The sequence below is a fragment of the Hypanus sabinus genome, chromosome 4, assembly GCF_030144855.1.
Source record: "Hypanus sabinus isolate sHypSab1 chromosome 4, sHypSab1.hap1, whole genome shotgun sequence".
Lineage (NCBI taxonomy): Eukaryota > Metazoa > Chordata > Chondrichthyes > Myliobatiformes > Dasyatidae > Hypanus > Hypanus sabinus.
Genome location: NC_082709.1, coordinates 73,873,088 through 73,900,221, shown reverse-complemented (window position 1 = coordinate 73,900,221; position 27,134 = coordinate 73,873,088). Strand labels below are relative to the sequence as shown.

The 27,134-nt window shown below is 41.9% G+C and overlaps 1 protein-coding gene and 1 long non-coding RNA gene across 5 annotated transcripts in view; one reads left to right on the top strand and one right to left on the bottom strand.

The window, feature by feature from the left end:
• Positions 1-27,134, top strand: part of LOC132392882 (caspase-8-like) — a 53,509-nt gene that overhangs the window by 23,436 nt on the left and 2,939 nt on the right. For 3 of the 4 annotated variants that reach the window (XM_059967399.1, XM_059967400.1, XM_059967401.1), the window contains exons 6-9: positions 11,786-11,849; positions 16,772-16,834; positions 19,602-19,705; positions 24,455-24,569. In XM_059967399.1, coding sequence (XP_059823382.1) covers positions 11,786-11,849; positions 16,772-16,834; positions 19,602-19,705; positions 24,455-24,569 — 346 coding nt within the window. The remainder of the gene's footprint in view (positions 1-11,785; positions 11,850-16,771; positions 16,835-19,601; positions 19,706-24,454; positions 24,570-27,134) is intronic. The other variant, XM_059967402.1, reaches the window with a different exon arrangement.
• On the bottom strand, positions 3-27,134 carry LOC132392885 (uncharacterized). The gene is made up of 5 exons (XR_009511685.1): positions 25,859-27,134; positions 23,277-23,594; positions 18,348-18,496; positions 3,634-3,711; positions 3-2,848 (listed from the first exon to the last, which is right to left on the bottom strand). It is a non-coding gene; the product is annotated as an uncharacterized LOC132392885 (long non-coding RNA).

Below are 27,134 nucleotides of genomic sequence, written 5' to 3'. Positions count from 1 at the left end.
CCTTAAGAATTCCTCTGCATTCACCTGACAGTATGCTAAACTGGGTATTGTCTTTTTCACTTTTTATCCTTTCCTTCTGCTGTGGAGAGAAGATTTTACACTGGATTGCAAACAATCTGATCAGGAAAAAAAGCATTTGTTATGACCAACAATGCTTTATATGTTGCACTAGTCCATTATCGATACAGTAAGCCTCTGGTAGAGATTCTACAGTATATCATGTATTTGACCTCCTTTCCAGTTTGAATTGCACTGTGTCTAAACAGGGAGCAAATTCAGAAATCAGAGGTGCAAAGGGACTTGGGAGTCCTACTGCAGGATTCCTAAAAGATTAACTTTCAGGTTGAATCAGTGGTAAGGAAGACAAATGCAATATTAGCATTAATTTTGAGAGGACCAGAATATGAAAGCAAAGATGTAATGCTGAGGCTTTATATTGGTCACACTGCATTTGGAATATTGTGAGGAGATTTGGGCCCCTTATCTGAGAAAGGATGAGATGGCATCGAAGAGGCTCCAGAGGAGGTTCATGAAAAATTATCCTGGGAATGAAAGGGTTAACACATGAGGAGTGTTTGATTACTCTAAGCCTGTACTTGTTGGAGTTTAGAAGAATGAGAGATGGTCTCATTTCAACTTATTGAATATTGAAAAGCCTAGATTGAGTGGACGTGGAGAGGATGTTTCCTATAGTGGGGGAAGTCTAAAACTTCCTCATAAGTTCTAGCACAGCCTGAGAATAGAATAGAGATAAGGAGGAATTTCTTTAGCCAAAGGGTAGTGAATCTGTGGAATTCATTGCCACAGATGGCTGTAGAGGCCAAGTCATTGGGTATACTTAAAACGGAGGTAGGTAGGTTCTTGATTAGTAAGCACATCAAAGATTACAGGGAGGAGGCAGGAGAATGAGATTGAGAAAGACAATAAATCAGCCATGATGGAATTGTGGAATAGACCTGGTGGGGCAAACTGCCTAATTCTTCTGCTATGTCTAATGGTCTTGTTCAATTTGGTGGTGGCCAGAGAAAAGAAAAGCAGGAGCAACCTCATTTAGCTAATTACAACAAAATCAGTCTGCTTTCATTCATCAGCAAGGTGATCGTCAACAGTATTAGAAAGTGGGTTTTTATACATGCACAAAGTTCTTGTTAACAGCAACTTACTTTCAATGAAACTTGGTACTCATAGGGTCGGCCACGTATTACTGGGAGTGTTGATAAATACAGCCCGTATCTCCAACGTCCTCTACTGTGGTGCCTGGTGAATCATGTTTGATATGAAATGTGTTGTTATGCTGGCAAGTAATGAATACCAATGGCCGGTTTTCAGTCCAATAGCTGAAATACACTCAGTGACCACTTTATTGGGTGCAGGAATGAAACCTGGTGTGGTCTTCTGCTGCTGTAGCCTGTCCAATTCAAGGTTCGACATGTTATGCATTCAGAGATGCTCTTCTGCACACCACTGTTGTAATGTGTTTGCCTGTTTGAGATACTGTCGCCTTCCTGTCAGCTTGAACCAGTCCAGCCTTTCTTCTCTGACTTTTCTCATGGATGAGGTCTTTCTGCACACAGAACTGCCATACACAAGATGTCTTTTGTTTTCCACACCACTTACTGTAAAACCTAGTGATCATTTTGCATGAAAATCCCAGGAGATCAGTAGGTTGTAAGTTACTCAAACCATCCCATCTGGTACCAACAATCGTTCCACAGTCAAAGTCACTTAGATCCCATTTCTTCCACATTTTGGTGTTTGGTCCAAACAACAAACGAACCTCTTGACCATGTCTGCATGTTTTATGCATTATTAAGTTGCTGCCACATGATTGGCTGAATAGATATTTGCATTCACAGGCAGGTGTACAGGTCTACCGAACAAAGTGGCTCCTGAGTGTACACATATCCATGAAGGATGGTGTGTCTCTGTAGTAGTCTGTGACCTCTCTCCCTTAAATAATGAGGACTTCTTTGTTTGTGGGATCTGGACATGGAAAGCAAAGCCAGCATTTATTGCCCATCCCTAATTGCGCTTGAGAAGGTGTTGGTGAACTACTTTCTTGAACACTGCAGTCCATGTGAAGATTCCCATATGCTGTTGGGAAAGGGTTCCAGGATTACAATCCAGTAATGTTGAAGGACCAGTGGTACGTTCTCATGTGGTTGAAGGGGAATCTGCAGGTGCTAGTGTTCCCTTGCACCTACTGCCTTTGTCCTTCATTGTGATAAAGATCTTGTGCTTGTTAGACGGTGTTGGATTGCAGTGTATTTTGTGGACGGTACACGCTACAGCTACTTTGCAGTGGGGGAGGGAATGAGTCTTGGGTGATTGGCGGGGTGCTCATCACCGGTCTTTCAGTAACGCAATCAACGCCTGGCTCATTCTATTAAGGGTTTGATGTGTAATCATCTAGCCTCAATATCCTGGCCAGAGAAAGGGTTCTGCGCATCATGAGTTTTGAACATGAGAGCTCCCATCGCATTTGATTAACACACACTAAATGCTGGTGGGACTCAGTAGGTCAAGCAGCATCGACAGAGATTAATAAACAGTCGGCATTTTGGGCTGAGTCCCTTCATCACGACTGGAAGAAAAGCGTAAGAAGCCAGAATAAGAAAGTGGGGAGAGGGGGAAAGAGTTCAAGCTGGCAGGTGATAGTTGAAGCTAGGTGAGGGGGAATGAAGTGAGAAGCTGGGAGGTGACAGGTGGAAAAGGTAAAGGGCTGAAGGAGAAGGAAGCTAATAGGAGTGGAGAGTGGACCATGAGAGAAAGATGCTGCTTGACAATCTGAGTTCTCTAGCATTTTGTGTGTGTTGCATTGCAGAATCTCCTGTGTTCACATTTCAGGCTGAAAAGAGAAAATGTAATAGGATAACAATTACACACATCTCCTGAGGCAACAGGGTCTTCACAAACCTGCTCCCCACCCTGTGCACAGATGAAATCGGAATCAGGTGTAATATCATCGACATATGTTGCAAAATTTGTTGTTCCGCTGCAACAGTACAATGCAATACATTAAAACTATAAATAAGAAATATATCAAAAAAATTAAGTAAGTAGTGCAAAAAGAGAGCAAAAAATATTGAGGTAGTATTCATGGGTTGGTTCATTGTCCTTTCAGATAGCTGACACTGAAAGGGAAGAAGTTTTTCCTAAAATGTTGAGTGTGTGTCTTCATCTTCTGTATCAGTAGATAAATCTACTGATTTAAATTTACAGGTATGCACCAGTAATTAAATAGCACTAGAGAAATCAATAGAGTTAAAGGCGGACAAATTGCAAAGCCTGATAATCTGCATCCAAGAACAGTAGAGAAAGTGGCTTTGGAAATACAGATCTGGCAGATTCTTTATATTCTGAAGCAGTTGCTACAGGCTGATGCATAGCAAGTGTAAACCTGCTTTTAAAAAGAGGTGAGTGAAGAAATAATAGGGCGTTAAGAGAAGTGAGTCAAAGCACATGGGATGAGGTATTACTTTGGTATGGATTGACAATGGCAGGAAACAGAAAGACTTAATGAACAAGTCTTTTTCTGGTGGCAGGCAATGACTTGTCAGGTGCTGCAGGGATCAATGCTTGAGCGACTGCAATACAGTATTGGTCTCCCTATCTAAGAATGAAAACACTTACCATAAAAGGAATGCAGCAGAGATTAACCAGGTTGATTTCAGGAAGGGCTGGCAGTCACATGTGGTGAGATGTCCAAAGCTAGAAATAAAATTTATTACATACATGTCACCATATACAACTGAGATTCTTTTACTGTGGGCATACTTAGCAAGTCTATAAAACAGTACCGGTAAATGGGCCCTGCAAACTATGAACGGCAGCAACTGTGCAAATGCAGATAATGAATAAATAGCAATAAATAACAAGCATGAATTAACAAGAGTCATTAAATGAGTGTAGTTGTTTCCTTTTGTTCAAGAGCCTGATGGTTGAGGGGTTAGTGATGCAAGTCCTGAGGCAGTTGTACCTTCTACCTGATGGCAACAGTTAGAGAAGAGCATGGCCTGGGTGGTGAGGATCTTTGATGATGATTTGATCAACTACACCGTTATTCATTAAAGTTCAGAAGAAAGAATCACTTAAAATCTCTTAAAATTCTAAGAGGATCAGACTGACCAGATTCAGAAGAATATTCCCAATGGGATGGGAGTGTAAAAACAAGGAACACAGCATCAGTTCAAAGTAACTTCCTTTTTTAATCAAAGTACAGATATGTCACCATATACAACCCTGAGATTTGTTTTCTTGTGGGCATACTCAGCAAATTCATGAACCTTAATACAATCAGTGAAAGACCCACCCATCAGGGCAAACAACCAGTCTTCAAAAGACAACAAATTGTGCAAATACAAAAGGAAAGAAATAATAATAAATAATAAATAAGTTCGGAGCAAGAAGGCTGTGAGTGAACCGCTGATTCTCCAAAGCGAAGTGAGTTTTTTACTACTCGGGTTAAAGAGAGACAAGATTCGCAGGCGCATAATGTCAGCCAGTAGAGTGCAAAGGGTTTAAAAAGAAGGCAGCCATATCCAGCGGGCAGTGGAGTGAGAGGTAGCAGAGTGATAGAGCTTTGGCTCAACGGGCTTAGGCGATAACAGGACAAGGCGAGGTAGGAAGTATGTGTGTGAGGCCAGTTTCCTGTGCTTGGTGTCAGATGTGGGAAGTCCTGGAGTCTCCTAGCCTTCCGGATGACCATATCTGCATCAGGTGTGTCGAGCTGCACAAGTGTGTTGCACAGGTGTGTCGAGCCTGAGGGACCAAGTTAGGGAACTGGAGGTGCAGCTCGATGACCTTCGCCTGGTCAGGGAGAGCAAGGAGGTGATAGACAGGAGTTATAGGCAGGTGGTCACACCAGGGCTACAGGTAAGGGACAAGTGGATCACAGTCAGGAGAGGGAAGGGGAAGAGTCAGGTACTAGAGAGTACCCCAATGGCTGTACCCCTTGACAATAAGTACTCCTGTTTGAGTACTGTTGGGGGGGGGGGTGAACAGCCTACCTGGAGGAAGCAAAAGTGGCCGTGCCTCTGACACAGAGTCTGGCCCTATGGCTCAGAAGGGTAAGGAAGGGCAGAGGAAGGCAGTAGTGATGGGGGACTCTATAGTTAGGGGGTCAGACAGGCAATTCTGTGGATGCAAGAAAGAAACTCAGATGGTAGTTTGCCTCTCAGGTGCCAGGGTCCGGGATGTTTCAGATCGTGTCCAAGATATCCTGCAGTGGGAGAGAGAACAGCCAGAGGTCGTGGTACATATTGGTACCAATGACATAGGTAGGAAAAGGGTCCTGAAAAAACACTACAGGGAGTTAGGAAGGAAGTTGAGAAGCAGGACCGCAAACGTACTAATCTTGGGATTACTTCCTTGCTACGGAACAGTGAGAATAGGAATAGAATGAGGTGGAGGATCAATGTGTGGCTGAGGGATTGGAGCGGGGGCAGGGATTCAGATTTCTGGAACATTGGGACCTCTTTTGGGGCAGGTGTGACCTGTACAAAAAGGACGGGTTGCACTTAATTCCCAGGGGACCAATGTCCTGGCGGGGAGGTTTGCTAAGGCTACTGGGGAGAGTTTAAACTAGAATTGTTGGGGGGTGGGAACTGAACTGAAGAGACTGGGGAAGAGGTGGTTGGCTCACAAATAGAGAAAGCTTGGAGACAGTGTGAGAGGGAGGATAGGCAGCTGATAGAGAAGGGACGTGCTCTGACCAACGGTTTGAGATGTGTCTATTTTAACGCAAGGAGTGTTGTGAACAAAGTGGATGAGATTAGAGTGTGGATCAGTACTTGGAGATATGATGTGGTGGCCATTACAGAGACTTGGATGGCTCAGGGACAGGAATGGTTACTTCAAGTGCCAGGTTTTAGATGTTTCAGAAGGGACAGGAAGGGAGGCAAAAGAGGTGGGGCTGTGGCACTGTTGATCAGAGATAGTGCCAGGGCTGTAGAAAAGGTGAACACCATGGAGGGATTGTCTACGGAGTCTCTGTGGGTGGAGGTTAGGAACAGGAAGGGGTCAATAACTTTACTGGGTATTTTTTTATAGGCCACCCAATACTAACAGGGTTATTGAGGAGCAGATAGGGAAACAGATCCTGGAGAGGTGTAATAATAACAGATTTGTTGTGATGGGAGATTTTAATTTCCCAAATATCGATTGACATCTCCCTAGAGCAAGGGGTTTAGATGGGGTGGAGTTTGTTAGGTGTGTTCAGTAAGGTTTCTTGACACAATATGCAGATAAGCCTACAAGAGCAGAGATTGTACTTGATATGGTATTGGGAAATGAACCTGGTCAAGTATCACATCTCTCAGTGGGAGAGCATTTTGGAGATAGTGATTATAATTCTATCTCCTTTACAATAGCATAGGAGAGAGATAGGAACAGACAAGTCAGAAAAGCATTTAATTGGAGTAAGGGAAATTATGAGGCTATCAGGCAGGAAATTGGAGGCTTAAGTTGGAAACAGATGTTCTCAGGGAAAAGTATGGAAGAAATGTGGCAAATGTTCAGGGGATATTTGTGTGGAGTTCTGAATAGGTACATACCAATGAGAAAGGGAAGTTATGGTAGGGTACAGGAACCATGGTGTAAAAATCTAGTCAAGATTACTAAAAGTTCAGAGAGCTAGGTAATGTTAGAGATCTAGAAGATTATAAGGCTACTAGGAAGGAACTTAAGAAGGAAATTATGTGAGGCAGAAGGGGCCATGAAAATGCCTTGGTGGGCAGAATTAAGGAAAAACCCAAGGCATTCTACAAGTATGTGAAGAGCAAGAGGATAGGACGTGAAAGAACAGGACCTATCAAGTGTGACAATGAGTAAGTGCATATGGAACTGGAGGAAATAGCAGAGGTACCTAATGAATACTTTACTTCAGTATTCACTATGGAGAAAGATCTTAGTGATTGTAGTGATGCCTTGCAGCAGACTGAAAAGTTTGAGCATGTAGATATGAAGAAAGATGATGTGCTGGAGCTTTTGGAAAGCATCAAGTTGGATAAGTTGCTGGGACCGGACTAAATGTACCCCAGGCTACTGTGGGAGGCGAAGGAGGAAATTGTTGAGCCTCTGGCAATGATCTTTGCATCATCAATGGGGACAGGAGAGGTTCCGGAGGATCGGAGGGCTGTGGATGTTGTTTCTTTATTCAAAAAAGGCAGTAGAGATAGACCAGGAAATTATAGACCGGTGAGTCTTACCTCAGTGGTTGGTAAGTTGATGGAGAATATCCTGAGAGGCAGGATTATGAACATTTGGAAAGGTATAATATGATTAGGAGTAGTCAGCATGGCTTTGTCAAGGGCAGGTTGAGCCTTACCAGGTTGATTAAATTTTCTGAGGATGTGACTAAACATATTGATGAAGGAAAAGCAGTAGATGTAGTTTAAATGGATTTCAGCAAGACATTTGATAAGGTACCCCATGCAAGGCTTATTGAGAAAGTAAGGAGGTATGGGATCCAAGGCAGCATTGCTTTGTGGATCCAGAACTGGCTTGCCCACAGAAGGCAAAGAGTAGACGGGTCATATTCAGCATGGAGGTTGGTCACCAGTCAAGTGCTTCAGGGATCTGTTCTGGGACCCTTACTCTTCGTGATTTTTATAAATGACCTGGATGAGGAAGTGGAGGAATGGGTTAGTAAGGTTGCTGATGACTCAAAAGTTTGGAGGTGTTGGGGATAGTGTGGAGAGCAGTCAGAGGTTACAGCGGGACATTGATAGTATGAAAAACTGGGCTAAGAAGCGGCAGATGGAGTTCAACCCACATAAGTATGAAGTGGTTCATTTTGGTAGGTCAAATATGATGGCAGAATATAGTATTAATGGTAAGACTCTTCGCAGTGTGGAGGATCAGAGGGATCCTGGGGTCCGAGTCCATAGGACGCTCAAAGCAGCTGTGCAGGTTGACTCTGTGGTTAAGAAGGCATATGATGTATTGGCCTTCATCAATCATGGGATTAAATTTAGGAGCTGAGAGGTAATGTTGCAGCTATATGGGACCCTGGTCAGGCCCCACTTGGAGTACTGTGCTCAGTTCTGGTCGCCTCACTACAGGAAGGATGTGGAAGCCATAGAAAGGATGCAAAGGAGATTTACAAGGATGTTTCCTGGATTAGGGAGCATGCCTTGAGAATAGGTTGAGTGAACTCGGCCTTTTCTCCTTGGATCGAAGGAGGATGAAAGGTGACCTGGTAGAGGTGTACAAGATGATGAGAGGCATTGATCGTGTGGATAGTCAGAGGTTTTTTCCCCAGGGCTGAAATGGTTGCCACAAGAGGATACAGGTTTAAGGTGCCGAGGAGTAGATACAGAGATGTCAGGGGTAAGTTTTTTACTCAGAGAGTGGTGAGTGCGTGGAATGGGCTGCCGGCAACAGTGGTGGAGGTGGATACAATAAGGTCTTTTAAGAGGCTTTTAGATAGGTACATGGAGCTTAGTAAAATAGAAGGCTATAGGTAAGCCTAGTAATTCCTAAGGAAGGGACATGTTCGGCACAACTTTGTGGGCCAAATAGCCTGTATTGTGCTGTAGGTTTTCTACGTTTCTAAGTAAGCAATAAATATCAAGAACATGAGATGAAGAGTCCTTGATAGTGAATCCATAGCTTCTGGGAATAGTTCAATGATGGGGCAATTGAAGTTGAGTGAGGTTATCTCCACTGGTTCAAGAGCCAGTTGAGGGGTAGTAACTGTTCCTGAACCTGCCAGTGTGATTCTTAAGACTACTGTATCTTCCTCCTAAAGGCAGCAGTAAGAAGAGAGCATGACCTGGGTGGTGATAATGGATGCTGCTTTCCTCTACATTCCATGTAGAGTGCACAGTGGTGGAAAGGACCTATACATAATTGGCTGGGCTGTAACCACTACTTTTTGTAGGATTTTCCTTTCAAGGGCATTGATGTTTCAATACTAGGCTGTGATGCAGCCAGTAAATATACTTTCCACAACACGTCTACAGAAGTTTATCAAAGTTTTAGATGTCATACTTAATCTTTGCAAAATTCCAAGGAAGTAGAGGTGCTGCCCTGCTTTCTTTATAATTGCACTTACATGCTGGACCCAGGATAGATCCTCTGAAACGATAACACTGAGAAATTTAAAATTGCTGACTCTCTCCATTTCTGATCCTCCTGATGAGGACTGGCTCATGGACCTCCGGTTTCCTCCTCCTGAGGTCAATAATCAGTTCCTCGGTCTTGCTGACACTGAGCGAGAGGTTGTTGTTATAACACCACTGAGCCAGATTTTCAATCTTCCTCCGATATGCTGATACGTCACCACCTTTTATTCATCCAAAAGCAGTGGTGTTGTCAGCAAATTTAAATACGGTATCAGAGTTGTGCTTAGCCACATAGCCATAAGTGTAAATCGAGTACAGCAGGGGGCCAAGTCAACAAAGTGGAACCAGAGAGAGGTGAACCTGTAGAACCTGTTCTCCACACAAGTAGTGGAGGCCAAGACATTAAATATATTGAAGAAAGGGGAAGATATATTTTATTAATGCTAAAGGAATCAAGGGGTGTAAGGAGATAGATAGATACTTTATTAATCCCAAGGAAAATACAGCGTCACAGTAGCATTACAAGTGCAGAGATATACAGTAAATATCAAAAGAGAAGTAGAAAGAATAAAAAAAAGTTACCCCAAACAGTCTTAACAGGAGGGGATCATCACTTCCCCAGCTATAGATTGACTCATTATAGAGCTGAATGGCCGAGGGTAAGAATGACCTTATATAGTTCTCTTTGGAGCAAGTTGTCTTAGTCCATTACTAAAACTGCTCCTCTGTTCAGCCAAGGTGGCATGCAGAGGGTGAGAAACATTGTCCAGAATTGCCAGGATTTTCTGTAGTGTTCTTTGTTCTATCGCAGCCTCCACTGTGTCCAGTTTGACTCCTATAACAGAGCCAGACTTTCTAATCAGATGCCTGTTGGCATCACCTGTGTTGATGCCAGTGCCCCAGCACACCACCGCATTGAAGACTAGACTGGTATAACATGTAAAGGAGAGGCCTGCATACTCCAGAGGACCAAAGTCTCCTCAGGAAGTAGAGGCGACTCTGGCCCTTCTTACACACAGCCTCTGTTTTGGTACTCAACTTATGTCTGTCATCCAGGTGAACCCCCAGGTACTTGTAGGTCCTCACTACATCGACATCCTCACCATCAATAGTAGCAGGGAGCAGTGCAGGCTTAGTCTTCCTAAAGTCCATCACCATCTCCTTTGTCTTACTAATGTTGAGCTGCAGATGATTCAGCTTGCACCATTTGACAAAGTCCTTCACCAGGGACCTGTATTCATCCTCCTGTCCTCCCTTTATACACCCAACTATTGCTGAGTCATCAGAGAATTTCTGCAGATGACATGACTCAGTGTTTTATCTAAAGTCCAAGGTAGGAAGGGAGCCAATACAGTCCCCTGTGGAAAAATAAGGTACGGAAGTGGATAATTGGCGATGATCATATTAAAAGATGAGTAAGCCCAAAGGTTGAATGGTGTACTCCTGCTCTCATTTCTAGTTTTCTGAAGGACAATACTCAAGTTCCGAAATAATTAAGTTTATTACCTTGACCTCCTATGTAATTGTTTGCTATTTCTGTATGTTTTACTCACACTTTATCTGTTCTTCGTGACCACTACTGTAATAAACCATGTGTCTCTAAGAACTACTTTATTTCCATGATTTAATTGTGTTTTGGTGTTCTGCACAATGAGCCCGACATACAAGGTGCTACAGTTAATAAACCACAATTAATCACACCTGCAGAGGAGAAATCTGTATTCAAATAAATCAAAATGTAATTTGGATGGCTGGTCACCAAGCCATAGATAATTTGCATATACTGTGAGCTTAATCTCTAAATTTCTATTCTAAATCCAATCTGCTGCAAGCTGCCAAATCATGGGAGATGAGGGTTGATGCGAGAAGCTGCAGTTCCCGGAGGTGGTGCAGACCGCACTTTGACCTGACATCATACTGTGGTCCACTGAAGACAAGAAAATCATCCTTGTGGAACTCATAGTACCATGGGAGGAAGGATGCCAGGAGGCTCACGAAAGGAAGGCCCTGAAGTACCAGTCCTTTGTGCAAGAGTGCAGGGACAAAGGATGGTAGACGTGGCTATTGCCCATAGAGATCGGCATGGAGGTTGCTATCTGTGTTGGGCCTTGATGAAAAGAGCAAGAACCAAGCAGCTCACAGGATGGGGGAGGAAGCAGAAAGAGCCTCTTGCTGGATATGAAACAAACGAGAGGAGTTGAGTTGGAAGTCAGGAGCAGAAGGGCAGTGACTTGGCCACCAACTGGAGAATGTAGTGGTTAGGAGTTGAAGCACCTGATGACATCTGCTCCTGGCCAAAGACTGCAGTTACCTCATCAGGAAACTGAAGGGAGCACTCTGGTGTATTATGCAAGCTATTGAAGTTTATCAATTAAATCAAATCAACTTTTTAAAAAGTTTAAAAATAAATCAGCACTACAGTGCAAAAGAAACTATACTGAAAGAGAGCATAAAGCTGCTCTACTTGCATGGAGGCCAGTCTCTCTGGTACTCACCGGTCACTGAATGGAAAATGACTGGAAATTATCTTGAGGAATACCTGGGAATGGGTATGGATGCATTGGAGAGAAATTTACCATCCAGTGATGCCAATACAGGAGTGTTGTATCCGTGATCAAATAGTTACTATGTAGACTTATTACGTGGACTGAGCTTTAGAGAAGAGGAGAAGAGAAAATACAACAACATATCATGGAATTGTTCTTTATATTTCATAGGTGGGTGACCCAACAGCAGAAAGTACGAACTTCCAGGGAACAGAATGTTCTTCTGCAGAGCAAGGTAAGTGAACTGCAAAGAGATTTCTTCTTCACTTCAGTCATCTTTCCTCTCCTTTTGCACTAACCTTTACATAAACATAGATCATTTGAATAAAGCCCAAACAGCAATCCGTACCTGAAACTAGAATGTGCACCGTGGAGGGGAGCTCTGAGTGTACATTACTTCCAGTCTGCACTTTCTGCAGAAATCGTAATAAGGGTTAGGGAAGCTAGTTTTTTATTCCCTGGTGAAAGTCGTCCAGCTGAAATGTAAACTCTCTCAAAAGTTGCTACCTGACCTGTTGGTATTTTTAACATTTTAAAAGATTGAAGTTTAGTTTTATTTATCACATCTATGTTTGTACATCAAAACATGAGAACCTGCAGTAAAATGCATGATTTGCATCAATGGCCAACACCGCCTGAGGGTTGTGCTGGTGGCAGCCCGCTAGTGTCCGGCGCCAACATAGCATGCAAATCTACTAAAGGGGATTTCTCTGTGACCCTTTTACCTTTTTATCTTCTAATGGTTTTTGTTTCGCTCCATGTCTTTGCTCAGGAGATGGATGAAATTTGCTTTAGCATCTGTAGCTCCTCTCCACAAATGCTTCAGACTCAGATTTATTCAGAAGGTTTCTGACTTAAATCCCAGACTTCAGATTTTGGGCCCATCCATAATTGGAAAGAATACGATATTCATCAACCCTCAACACATCCTGAGATCCACATGTAAAATAATGCACAAACACATACTCTTCACATCTTGATTAGCAGCATCGTGTCCTTCTTGTACAAAGCTGCCTTAATTTACAGATCCATTTGGCCCATAACTTTATCCAGTATTCAGACTGCCTCTGGCTCCACTTGATAGGGGATTTCCAAGAGAAATATTGGGCATCCCATGAGTACTGGACAATAAGCCAAAGTGAAACTGAGAGATGTTGCTGGAGCAACATGAGTCTGTTCAATTGCTGGAACCTGTGCACGACTGTATGACATCCTACTAGTCAGAGCCTGCTAACCTGAGAAAGACCTATTTATTCAAAGGTTTCAAAGGTACATTTAATGTCAGAGAAATGTATACAACATACATCCTGGAATGCTTTTTCTTTGCAACCATCCACGAAAACAGAGGAGTGGCCCCAAAGAACGAATGACAGTTAAATGTTAGAACCCAAAGTCCCCCCAGCTCCCCTCCCTCCCATGCATAAGTGGCAGCGAGCAACAATCCCCCTCCCACCACCGGCAAAATAAAGCATCGGCACCCTCCACCGAGCACTCAAGCGAGAGCAAAGCAACAGCAAAGACACAGGCTTGCAGTACCTCAAAGACTATTTGTTCACCTGGTATTCAACATACCACAGGCTCTCTCTCTCTAATAAGGGAGAAAGAGGTGTCTCCTACTCTTTCCTTTATATCTGTTATCTAATTCTCAGTCTATGCCAGTATAGTACCCTGAACTCTATAAGCTGTAACCCAGTTGACAAATTTCACATCTGAGATTTTATTGAAAACTTTCCGAAAATCAAATGCACCACATTTACCTATTCTGTTGGTTGTATTATCAAAGAAGTTAAAAAGAAATTTATTTAGAATATTACTGGCATTTGTCAAGAAATTTGTTGTTTTGCGGCAGCAGTACATTGCAATACATAATAATAAAAACTATAAATTACAGTAAGTATATACAAGAAAATTAAATGAAATAAGTAGCACAAAAAGAGAGGGAAAGAAATGCTGATGTAGTGTTCATGGGTTCATTGTCCATTCAGAAATCTGATGGTAGAGGGGAAGAAGCTGTTCCTGAAATGTTGAGTGTGTAACTTCAGGCTCTGTACCATACCTTTGATGGTAGAAATGAAAAAAGGGCATGTCCTGGGCAAAGGGGGTCCTTAATGATGGATCCATCCTTATTGAGGCATCACCTTTTCCAGGTATCCTGAATACTGGGGAGGCTAGTGCCCATGATGGAGCTGGCTGAGTTTAGAACGTTCTGCAACATGACTTCCTTTTTATGGAAGCTTATCCCACTCAATCCTATTATTCCTCTCCAGTGGTCTGATATTACATTCTTCAATGTAGATTCCAGTATTTTGCCTATCATTAACAGTCAGCTAACAGTTTTGTTCTTACCTGTTACCTCTCTCACACAAAATGCTGGTGGGACACAGCAGGCCAGGCAGCATCTATAAGGAGAAGCACTGTCGACGTTTTGGGCCAAGACCCTTCGTCGGGACTAACTGAAAGGAAAGATACTAAGAGATTTAAAAGTAGTGGGGGGAGGGGGAAATGCGAAATGATAGGAGAAGACCGGAGGGGGTGGAATGAAGCTAAGAGCTGGAAAGGTGATTGGCGAAAGTAGTACAGAGCTGGAAAAGGGAAAGGATCATGGGACGGGAGGCCTTGAGAAAAAGAAAGGGGAGGGGGGGCACCAAAGGGAGATGGAGAACAGGCAGAGTGATGGGCAGAGAGAGAAAAAAACAAACAATTAAATATGTCAGGGATGGGGTAAGAAGGGGAGGAGGGGCATTAACGGAAGTTAGAGAAGTCAATGTTCATGACATCAGGTTGGAGGCTATCCAGTCAGTAAAAAAGGTATTCCTCCTCCAACCTGAGTATGGATTCATCTTGACAGTAGAGGAGGCCATGGATAGACATATCAGAATGGGAATGGGATGTGGAGTTAAAATAAGTGGCCACTGGGAGATCCTGCTTTCTCTGGCGGACCGAGCGTAGGTGTTCAGCGAAACGGTCTCCCAGTCTGTGTCAGGTCTCACCAATATATAAAAGGCCACACCGGGAGCACTGTATGCAGTATACCACACCAGCCGACTCCCGTTTCCCGCACCTCTGCCCTCACCCCATCCGCCCGCCACCCCACTCAGGATAGGGTTCCCCCCCTTGTTCTCACCTACCACCCCACCAGCCTCCAGGTCCAACGTATAATTCTCCGTAACTTCTGCCACCTCCAACGGGATCCCACTACCAAGCACATCTTTCCCTTCCCCCCTTTCTGCTTTCTGCAGGGATTGCTCCCCATGCGACTCCCTTGTCCACTCGTTCCCTCCATCCCTTCCCACTGATCTCCCTCCTGGCAGTTATCCTTGTAAGCGGAACAAATGCTACACATGCCCTACACTTCCTCCCTCACCACCATTCAGGGCCCCAGACAGTCCTTCCGGGTGAGTTGACACTTCACCTGTGAGTCGGCTGGTGTGGTATACTGCATCCGGTGCTCCCGGTGTGGCCTTTTATATATTGGTGAGACCTGACACAGACTGGGAGACCGTTTCGCTGAACACTTACACTCGGTCCGCCAGAGAAAGCAGGATCTCCCAGTGGCCACAGATTTTAATTCCATGTCCCATTCCCATTCTGATATGTCTATCCATGGCCTCCTCTACTGTCAAGATGAATCCACACTCAGGTTGGAGGAACAACATCTTGTATACCGGCTGGGTAGCCTCCAACCTCATGGCATGAACGTTGACTTCTCTAACTTCCGTTAATGCCCCTCCTCCCCTTCTTACCCCATCCCTAACATATTTAGTTGTTTGTTTTTTTTTCTCTCTCTGCCCATCACTCTGCCTGTTTTCCATCTCCCTTTGGTGCTCCCCCCTCCCCCTTTCTTTCTCCCGAGGCCTCCCGTCCCATGATACTTTCCCTTCTCCAGCTCTGTACCATTTTCGCCAATTGCCTTTCCAGCTCTTAGTTTCATCCCACACCCTTCAGTCTTCTCCTATCATTTCACATTTCTCCCTCCCCCCACTACTTTCAAATCTCTTAGTATCTTTCCTTTCAGTTAGTCCTGACGAAGGGTCTTGGCTCAAAACGTCAACAGTGCTTCTCCTTATAGATGCTGCCTGGCCTGCTGTGTTCCACCAGCATTTTGTGTGTTTTGTTTGAATTTCCAGCTTCTGCAGATTTCCTCATGTTATCTCTCTGTTTCCTTTCTTAAATGGAGGGGCCACATTTCCTGCCCTCCAATTCAAGGGAACAATTGCAGAATCTGTAGAACTTTGAAAGATAGTAAGCAAAGCATTCATCATCTCTGCCACCATCTCTTTCAAAACTCTGGGATAAAGATCACTGGATCTTTGGGTTTTAACGGCATTCATCTACAAAGTGTAGATCTTGTAGCATACTATCTTCAAAATTTACTACAGCAAACCAGCAACACTTCTTTGATAGCACCCCTACACATTCATGACCACTTCTGTCTAACATAACAAAGGTAGCAATCACCTCTCAATTTGAACTACTCCAAATCACATACCAGAATGAAATGGAAATATTTCACAACTGGGTCAAACAGCATATTAGGTACAGAAGGTACCATATAAAGTGGCCACTGTGCGTACGTTTGTGGTCTTCCACTGCTGTAGCCCATCCACTTCAAGATTTGACATGTTGTGCATTCAGAATTGTTCTTCTGTGCACCATTGGTGGTTATTTGAGTTACTGTTGCCTTCCAGTCAGTTTGAAGCAGTCTGGTGATTCTCCTCTGACTTTTCTCATTAACAAAGTCTTTTCACCCACAGAAATGCTAATCACTGGATGTTTTTTTTGTTTTATCGCACCATTCTCTGTAAGCTCAAGAGAATGTTGTGCGTGAAAATCTAAAGAAGGTCAACAGTTTCTGAGATACTCAAACCACCTCATCTGGCACCAGCAATCATTCCATAGTCAAAGTCACTTCAATCACATTTCTTCCCCATTCTAATGTTCAGTCCGAATGATGTCTGCGCGCTTTTATGCACTGAGCTGCTGCCACATGAGTGGCTGATAAGGTATTTGCATAACCATGTAGGCATATAGGTGTACCTAAGTGTATATACAGTGGGTGACTACATTTTTAAGAGCAATAAATTCTAATCATGCCTGTTACATTCGGATCTTGAGAATGGATTTTAAAATTACTTTTTGCTGCTACTTTTTTTTCAGAATCCAATAGCATTGAAAATCTGGTGCAAGGTACAAGAGCATTAAGTATGGAACCTTCACAAGGTAATACTAAACAGAAACCTTGGATAGTTCAAGGTATTTTAGTGTGTTATTTCCCTATTTCTTTTCTACATTCTCTATTCAAATCTCACCAGGCTACAGAACAATGCTGATGAGAAATGAACTTTTAAAAAAAAAATCAAAAACTGCAGATGTTGGAAATCTGAAATAAAAATAAATGCTGAAAACGTTCAACCAATCAGCATCTTCTGTAGAAAGAGAAACAGAATTAAAATTTCAGGATATCAAGACATAAAGTCACCAAGAGTAGTGGGTCATTTTAAAAAGCAACAAAGAACTACAATGAAGAAAGGAAAGGTGGACTATGAAAGTAAGCTAGAACAAAATATAAAATCAGATATTAAAGGGTTTTTTATAATTATTTAAAGCAGAAAATGGTAGGTAATGTGAATGTATTGTAGGTCCCTTGTAAGATGAGTAGATGGAAATTAATATTAGGTAACGTGGAAGTAGCTGAGGCCTTGAATGACGAACAGTCTTCACAGTGGAGGACACATCTAACATGCCAAAGAGAGTTGCTATGGATGCAGTGGGAGGTGAGGACCTGGATACATCTCTGTCAGTAAAGAGGCAGTGGCAATCAAATCAGTGGGCCTAGAGGAAGAACCGTCCCCTGATCCTGGCGGGATGCATCTCGGGGTCCTGAAAGAAATGGCAGAAAATACAGCAGATTATCTGGACTCTGGGAAGTCTCTTGTGGTTTAGAAGACAACAAATGTCACACCACTGTTTTTAAAAAAAAGGATGTAGGAAAAAGGCAGGTAACTATAGGCAAGTTAATGTTTGTAATCTGAAAAGTGCTTGAAGCTATTACTAAAGGAAGAAAGGGTGAAACTTCTGGACAGTAGTGGTTCCATGAGGCAAACATGGCATGGATTCATGAAGGGCAAGTCCTGTTTGACCAACTTACTGGAGTTCTTTGAGGATATAGTGAGCTCAGTGGATAGCCAAAAACAAGTGGATGTTATATACTTGGATTTCCAGAAAGTGTTTGATAAAGTGCCACTTGAAAGGCATATCCATAAGGTCAGGATGTGTGGAGTTGGAATAATGCATTAGCAAGTATAGAGGACTAGTTAACCAATGGATGTTTCTCTGGTTGGCAGTCAACCCTAATACATAGATCATGTACATGTAGCCATTGACCAATGTGTTATCTGTGGAATTACATATGGAACTGAACACTGCATTCACTAGTGAAATCCCTCTTCTGATTTCGTAATGGAGTTAAGGTCATTGTGGAAGCAGCTGAAGATGGTGGGACTTGCAATGCTCCCTGACTAACGTCTACAGGAATACAGTGTTGAGAATCTTTTTGTTTAACCCGTACTTTACCTGCACTGAGAATATATGATGAGACAATGAACAGGAAGCTTTATCTAATCTATGCTATGGGGTGTCTAGGGAGGGGTAGCACCTCTGATGGGGGGCCTGCTGTGCCCTTTTTTAGGGCAGCTTGTCCACCTTTGGTCCCCACTTGGCGCTCAGCTCTCACCTGTGGCTCCAAGTAGCTGTATCACGTGCAGCGGCCACACCCCAGTAAACCATCTTGGCAGACGGGCCAAACCAGGTGAGGGTAGCTGACGGATCTTCGACCATCGGTAAGGTAGGGGATTTGCCTATCCCAGCGTGTGAAGTCTGGCCCTGGCAGATTGAGCAGAGGAGAACAATTAATGGTCCAGTGGTCAAGAAGGCAGGCCAGCAGGCATTGGTGGAGTGCTAAGAACACGACAAGGCACTTAGACCTCCTGGTCATCCACTGCAAGAGGTGGTGATCTCTTTAAACTCACCCGGCAGAAAGGAAAGGGAAACCACTGCTGTAACCTGCCGAGTACATGATTTCCCAATATGTCAGAACAGTGTGGAGGGAAATTTCCACCAACTGGAAATTCCAGATGCAACCTATGACGACGACGACAATGCTATGCCCAACCCCATTGCCTGTGATAGGTCAATAGTGAGGGAGTTTTATCTGCCCTGGGTGTAGAAATTGAGCCAGCATAGAGACATTCTCAGTTTTTGTGTCAGGTTTCAGGCAATCTGCAGGGGTGCATTATTTTCATTTGCAAATGATGCCTCACCTACTGAGCTTTTCCAGCATTTTCTATTCTAATTTGAGCTCTCTGCTGTATCTCGTTTATGCTGTACCTGGACAGGGAGATTCCAATTGGAAGTTCACAGATAAATGTTTTCAAAACTCCATGCTATGTTCTCCATACCATTTGAAATCTATCATAGTTATTTGTATAATTTACAGTAATTTCTCCCTCCTCCCATTTCTCTTTTCTCATTCCTCATTCTGACTTTCCTCTTACCCCTTTTCTTCTCCTCACTTATTACCTCTCTTCACTCCCATTATCCCATAGTCCACTCTCCTTCTTCTCTAGCTCTTTAACTTTTCCGCCCATCACCTTCCAGTTTCATACTTCATCCGCTTCCCCAACCACCTACCTTCCTCCTCACTTGGTTTCGCCTATCAACTTCCAGCTTGTATTCCTTTCCCTCCCACTACCTTTTTATTTTAGTGTCTCCCTCCTTCCTTTCCAATCCTGAAAAAGGGTCTCATCCTGAAATATTGACTCGTTATTCCTCTCTGTAGCTGCTGCCTGACCTGCTGAGTTCCTCCAGAATTTTGTGTGTGTTGCTCTGGATTTCCAGCATCTGCAGAACCTCCTGTGTTTATTGTTATGGGTAATCTCATGTTCTTTTGTGTCACACACTGTTTTCATCTCTGTTCTTCACTCATTAGAAACCTCAACGTCCTTCTCACTGGAAAATGTGCCTGGCTCTCTTCCTTGTTCTTCTTCAAACAGCACGGTAGGTGAACAAAACCTGAAGGAAGGTGAGACCGAGGTAAACAACATGAACGTTTATCAAAAGTACTTCTGTTTATTCTAAGCCTCTCTAATAATTTAGTTGATGAGATATATGTTCAGTTTCATTGGAGGGGGGGTTGATAGGCAGTTGCGAGGCGAAATGAAGAACGAAGAGTGAAATGGGTATGGTGGGTAGGTTGACATCTCTACAACCATACCCAGCACGAGTCTGTTGTTCCAAGTATAAAAAGGCATAGTAATTTTTTAAAAATCAGTCATTATTGCTGTACAGCTCTTCAAAGAAGGCCTCTTTTGCACATAACTGACTTCAAGGTAAAAGCTTTGACAGTGGAAGCTCTGGCTACTATTGTAATCCAGTTCCTATGGAAAGCAGTTCTGCATAAGAACAAGACAAGACGTTCACTCAGTCTGAAGTAGAAACCCAGAATGCAAGGGATATTCAGCAGATTGGGTAGCATGTGTAGGAGTGTGGCATTCCTCTGCACAGATGTTAACTGATTTACTCATTATTTCTACCATTCTGTCATTTCATTTTGGATTTCCATTATTTGTAGTTTTTATGCTTTAGAAATAGAATCATGGAGCGATATAACACAGATTTGGCCCAACTAGCCCATGCCAACCATGTTGTTCATCCATCTGGTCCCAATTTTCCTGCATTCTGCCATCATCCCTCCAGACCTCCAACCCTTCATGTACCTAATCAAGTCCTTCTTAAATGATACTTTAACCAGCCTCAACCACTTCCTCTGGCAGCCAATTGTATATACAGTAATCTTTCCCTTCTTGTTTTAAACCTATGCCCCCTACTTTTGGATTCTCTTACCCTGTGGAAAAGTGTTACTGTTCACCTCTCATAATTTTTCTTGAAAGTCACCCCTCGTTCTCCTACTTTCTATCCAGCTCTACCTGGACTCTATGGGACTTAACCTTCCAGACCTGCCTCCCATGTGGGACCTTGTCAAGGGCCTTATTGAAATCCAAACGGATAAGATCCACTGCTCTACCCTCATTTACTCTTTCGGTTACCTCTTCAAAAAACACGAAAAGATTTATCAAATGTCAATGGTCATTTTCCTTCTGAAATGCATGGAAGGTTGTCCTGGATATTGGGATTCTTCTCATTTGCCTCTGAATCACCAATCAAGTCAACAGTCTGATAGATACAATGGCAAAAGGTAAATGTCCATCAGAAAAGTTATCCATGTTCTGTGAATGAACTGTGCACATTCAAGTAGTTGAACTTCCAAGAGTACTTCAAACTCACCTGGGCGACCCTAACCATTGGCTTTGGCCAAACTACCCCTGTTTTTTTTTAGTTTTAGGCAAAAAGCATAGATCATTGGATAGGATGTATAGTCTGTATCTAGCAAACTGAAACTACATTTGGGAGGTTTGATATAAAATCAGATTCAGTGTAGATCTCCAAGGTTCACCTTTGCTTTGTGCACATTGTCTGATAGTTTCTATTCTTTATAGCTTACGGGAGTATGATTCCGAATACATCCCTCCCTCTTGTGCCTTGGCTAAAGTGGCAAACTATACAGCTAATTGAATGCAATGAATGGCAGCAAGCACACCATCCTGCTGTGATGAGGAGGTAAAAACTTAAAGAAGGAGTTTAGGGTCATTTTTAGTCTTGCTAGCCTAAGTGTGCTGAAAGAAGGAGATTCATTGAAACCTACTGAATATTGAAAGGCCTAGATAGAGTGGAGATGAATAGGATGTTTCCTATAGTGAACCAGCCTCAGAATAGAATGATGTCCCTTTAGAAAAGAAATAAGAAAGAATACCCTTAGCCAAAGGGTGGGGTGAGTCTGGAATTCATTGCCACAGACGGCTGTGGAGGTCAAGACATTGGGTATACCTAAAAGCAAAGGTTGATAGGTTCTTGATTAGTAAGGGTATCAAAGGTTACAGGGAGAAGGCAGGAGAATGGATTTGAGAGAGATAATAAATCAGTCATGATGGAATGGCAGGGCAGACTCAATGGGTGAGTGCCCTAACTCTGCTTCTGTGTCTCGCGGTCTAAATCATATACAATGTCCAAGGTGTCCAGTGTAGCTCAGTGATGGCACTCTTGCCTAAGACGCAGGTCAGATTTAAGTGCACTTTAGAAATGAACCAATGATTTTAGTGTTGTCTCAGGGAAGTGCTCTGGAGTCAGGGTGTAATTTTTCAGATAAACTCTCAAATAGATTTAAAAGCCCCTGTGGTACTCTTTGAATAATGTCCTCCCTCAACAAAATCTCTTCACAAGATTTTGTCTTTATCTCACTGTGATTCATGCAATCTTGCTAATTGTAAATTGCTGCAGCATTTCAACATTATAACCATTATATATTTTTAAACTGTTCACAGAAAGGAGTTTGAAAATTCCCAAGTTTCAATATTCTAGTTCAATTTAATCAATGATTTTTCAATTTTAAATTCTTTAAATCTATTCCTTTATTAGTTGAAGTCAAAATCATTTATTAGTTCTGTTAACAGCATTTTTGACTAGCTCTGGGTCAATTTATGCAATTTGTAGGATAAATGTCAGCTCAATTAACACTTAGCAAGAAATACTAGAACATAAATAGCAGTGTGAATAAGTCATTTGATCCCTTGTGCCCACACCCATTCAAAAAAATCTTTATTTACTTATTGAGATGCAGTGCAGAATAGTCCCTTCTGTCACTTCAAACCGAGCAATCCCCTGATTTAATCGTTGCCTAATCTCAGGCCAACTTACAATGACCAATTAACCTACCAACTGGTACGTCTTTGGTCTGTGGGAGAAAACCAGTGCACCCAGAGGAAGCCCATGCAGTCACAGGGAAATGAAACATACTGGTTAGTGTTTGGCTCACAACTATGTTCCTGTGCTCCCTTGTCTGATCCTGAGATTCCTTCTGCTTCAAAGAGACATTATGAAGACTGCATTTGGAGTATTGAGAGCTATTTTGGTCACTTTATCTAAGAAATGATATGCTGGCATTGGAGAGAGCCTAGAGGAGGATCCCGAGAATGATCCTGAGAATGAAAGGATTAACTTATGAGAAGTGTTTGAGGTTTGAACTTGCTGCGTTTAGACGAATGAGAGGAGATCCCTATTAAATATTGAAAGGCCTAGATAGAGTAGACATGAAGAGAACGTTTCCAGTAGTGGCAGAGTCTTGGATCAGACAGCACAGCCTCAGATTAGGATATCCTTTAGAACAGAGATGAGGAGGAATTTTTTTAGCTAGAGGTGGTGAATTTGTGGAATTCATTGCTACAGACAAGCTGGCTTGTAAAAGCCAAGTCAGTGAGTATATTTAAAGCGGAGGTTGATAAGTACTTGACCAGTAAGGGTGTCAAAAGTTACAGGAAGCAGGTAGGAGAATGGAGTTGCTAGGGATAGTAAATCAGGCATGATGGAATGGCGGAGTGGACTCAATGGGCTGAATGGTCTTTTTCTTTTCCTATGTCTTAGGGTCTTATCTCACCTCAGCACTACCTTCCTTCACTGACCTCATATCCCTTAAAATTCAAAAGAATTACCATTCTTTGCCTTAAATATACATCACAGCCCTCTTGAACAGAGAATTCTAAAGAGTACTCACCACTAGATGAAGACACTTCTTATAATACCTGTCCTGAATTGATGATCTCTTGTTTTGAGACTGTGACGTCTGGCTGTGTACATCCCTGGTAGAAGAAACATAAACACCCTTTATGCCCTGTCAAACCCTATAAGAATATTACACATTTCAAAGATATCACCTCATAGTTTCCAAAAGTAATGACTTACATATTTAATCTGCTAAACCGGTCCTCTTACAACAAGCCCTCTATGCTTGCCTCTCAGGAATCTTTGCTGCATTCTTCTGTTGCAAGTACATCCATCCTTGGGTAGGGAGATCAGGCCTGTACACAAGATTCTAGGTTCAAAGTAATAAAGTTCAAAGTAAATTTATTATCAAAGTACATATACATCACCATATATAACCTGAGATTCATTTTCTTGTGGGCATTCACAGTAAATCCAAGAAACATAATAGAATCAGTGAAAGACCACACCCAAGAGGGCAGACAAACAACCAGTGTGCAAAAGACAACAAACTGTTCAAATACAAAAAGAAAGAGAAATAATAATAATAAATAAACAATAAACATCAAAAGCATGAGATGAAATGTCCTTCAAAGTGAGTCCATAGGTTGTGGAAACAGTTCAGTGATGGGGCAGGTGAAGTTGAATGAAGTTATCCTGCTGGTTCAAAAGCCTGATGGTTGAGGGGTAATAATTGCTCCTGAGCCTGGTGATGTGGGTCCTGAGGCTCCTGTACTTTCTTCCTGATGTCAGCAGTAACAAGACAACATGACCTGGGTGTTGGGCATCCCTGACGATGAATGCTGCTTTCCTATGAAAGTGCTCCTATATTGGATATTATTAATATACAATAATAGGATCTCTTTGACAAGACAGAAAATGCCAAAAGTATTCAGTCAGTCAAACAGAACTGTGGAAAGAAAAACTAGATCTTGTTTTGGGTCAGGAAAATATTGCCCCTATTTGTTTCCACAAATGCTAACTTGGTGTGCTGAGTGTTTGCAGATTTTCTTGTTTTCATCGATCATTGTTGGTCAAGTTAAGTTTTTTTTCTTGCCAAATTCACTTGTAATGGGATTATTTTCATTACCCAATAGATGAATTTAACTTGGATGAAAGGCTAGGTTTGAAAAGAGTAAGGCTGTCATATTGCCTGGATTGTTTTTCATATCGAGTTAATTGTTTCAACAGTCTATTGAAAAATATAAAATGGACAGTTCACCACTTGGATTTTGTTTAATATTAAACAATAAAAATTTTGATGGGACAAACTACGAGGAAAGAAAAGGAACAGATTCTGATGCAGGTAAAGCTCAAATCATTCTGATTGACCCCTTGCCTCTTTGTGGAAGGTACTGCATTGCTATAACTGCTGTTATGTTTTGTGTGAACATGGTTCCTACAGAGTTAAGCGTATTTTCTAGCATCCTATTTTTATTCCGATTGCTACTCTTTTTATACTCTAATTTTAAAATGCTCTATGGTGTCTCCTCATTCTTCCTTTCAAAGTTTGTGGACATTTTCACTTATTAACAGTTTACACACATCATTAGTCCATATCTTCTTAGCTTTGTCATCTGCCTGCTCACTGATTTTACATACTTCTGAGTTTTGTGACACCTGCAGACATTGGAATTACAGCCTGGTTTCTTCTGATCCTTACCCAATTTTGCATTTGTGCACCATTTGAAATCCTTATGTACAAGATCAATTGCACGATCTTCATCAATCCTTTCTGCTCCTTAACCAAAGAACCAATGAATCAGCAAAACAAAAGAGCTGGTCGTTGACTTCAGGAATCTGTGCAGTGCATATGCTCCTGTCTTTATCCATGGTGCTGAGGTTGAGGGATTCAAGTTTCTCGGAGTCAACATCACTTGTTCTCCAAACATGTTCACGTCATGGCCAAGACACCCTTCCTCAAGATGCCAACGAAATTTGGCATGTCCCCATCAACCTTTACCAATTATTATTTATTCATCATTAAAAGGATCTTATGGATGCATCACAGCTTGGCATGGCAACCGCTTTGCCTGTGAATTGTGGACACAGCTCAGCACATCACAGAAACTTGCCTCTTTTCCATGGACTCTGTCGATACTTCTTGCTGCCTCAATTAAAGAGCCAGCATCATCAATGACTCCACATAAGAAAACGTTTCACTATACATATGGCAATAATAAAACAATTCCAATTTCAAATTAGTCTAAAACTATCTGTTAAATAATTAATTCTGACTTTGATTGATTAACCCACTTTTAAGTAGTGATTATTTTCATCCAGAATAAACCAATTAAACTAAAGACCTTCAAAAACAAATCATTTGTGGACTTCAACCTCCCAGAAAACCATTACAAATCTATGTTAGGATATTTCTGCTTCTAGTTTACTAATTTTCAGTTTGTCTTTTTAGAGAAAATTCATCCCTACCAAATAAATTATTATATAATGCCTTCCCCATCTTTTATATGTCAATGATATCTAGACATTTTCAAAAGAATTAAAGCAGTTAAAAATTTTTCAAGAAAAATATAAAATCACATATACAGTAAATAATTAAGAACACTGCTGTAAGTAAAAAAAAACTTGACTCACCATTCTTGCTTGCAGCTCTAAAATCACAATTTAGAAACAACAACTTGCCAATCTTCTGCCAGGTTGAAGAGCAAAATAAGCAGCAGAAAACTAAAGTAGGGAATGACACAAAGATTAGAATGGCCTTGCACAGGAGTTAAATGCCAATTTATGAAGCATTCCAAAAATGCAAAGGAATAAATATTAGGGTATCTCTTGATTTGCTGCTGGATTCCATACAGAGTTCATAGTGGATTGTGTCCAAAAATTTGTGGTCATGAACATGAGGTTTACAACTTCCACATTCACATACAAACGTTTGTACATCTGGGTTTGATATCCTAGACTTGCATGCATTTATATGAGTACATACTAGTAGTTTACCCCAAAATTGCTTACATTTGTCAAGATGATTCTTCTGTATGTTGTGTTAAAAACAAAGTGGTTTAACTTTTTTTAAAAAAAGACACTGTATACATTCAGTGGCCTCTCTATTAGGTACAGCAGAGGAACCTGGTCTGGTCTTCTGCTGTTGGAGCCCGTACACTTCAAGGTTTGTCATGTTGTGTGGTCAGAGATGCTCTTCTGCACACCACCATTGTAACATGAGGTTATTTAAGTTACTATCACCTTCTTGTCAGCTTGAATCAGTCTGGCTATTCTCCTCTGATCTCTCTCATTAACAATTTGTTGTTGCCCATAAAACTGCTGCTCACTGGATATTTTTGGTTTCTTGCATTTTTCTCTGCAAATCCTAGAGACAGTTGTGCATGATAATCCCAGGAGATCAGTAGTTTCTGAGATACTCAAACCACCTCATCTGGCACCAACAATCATTCCATGGTTAAAGTCACTTAGATCACATTTCTTTCCCATTCTGATGTTTAGTCTGAACAATAACCGAACCTCTTGACCATGTCTGCATGCTTTTATGCATTGAGTTGCTGCCACATTATTAGATATTTGCATTAATGAGCAAGTGTACTGGTGTGCTAATAAAGTGGCTATAGAGTGTATACACCTCCTGTTAAGAGCCAGCACGGATAGAAAATAAATATATTACTCCCGAATTAAAGCTATTAACCACCGGAAATGATGAGAGAATATGAAGAATACCAAGCTAAAAGAGTTAGTGAAGGTCAGAAATGGAGTAGAAAATATTTGGAGATAAAAACATAATGTAACTCCAATTCTCTAATAAAGATTATGAACATAGAACATAGAAATTTACGGCACGTTTGACCACGTAACCTACTCTAGAGACGGCCTAGAATTATGGATGTGTTTTATATTTTTT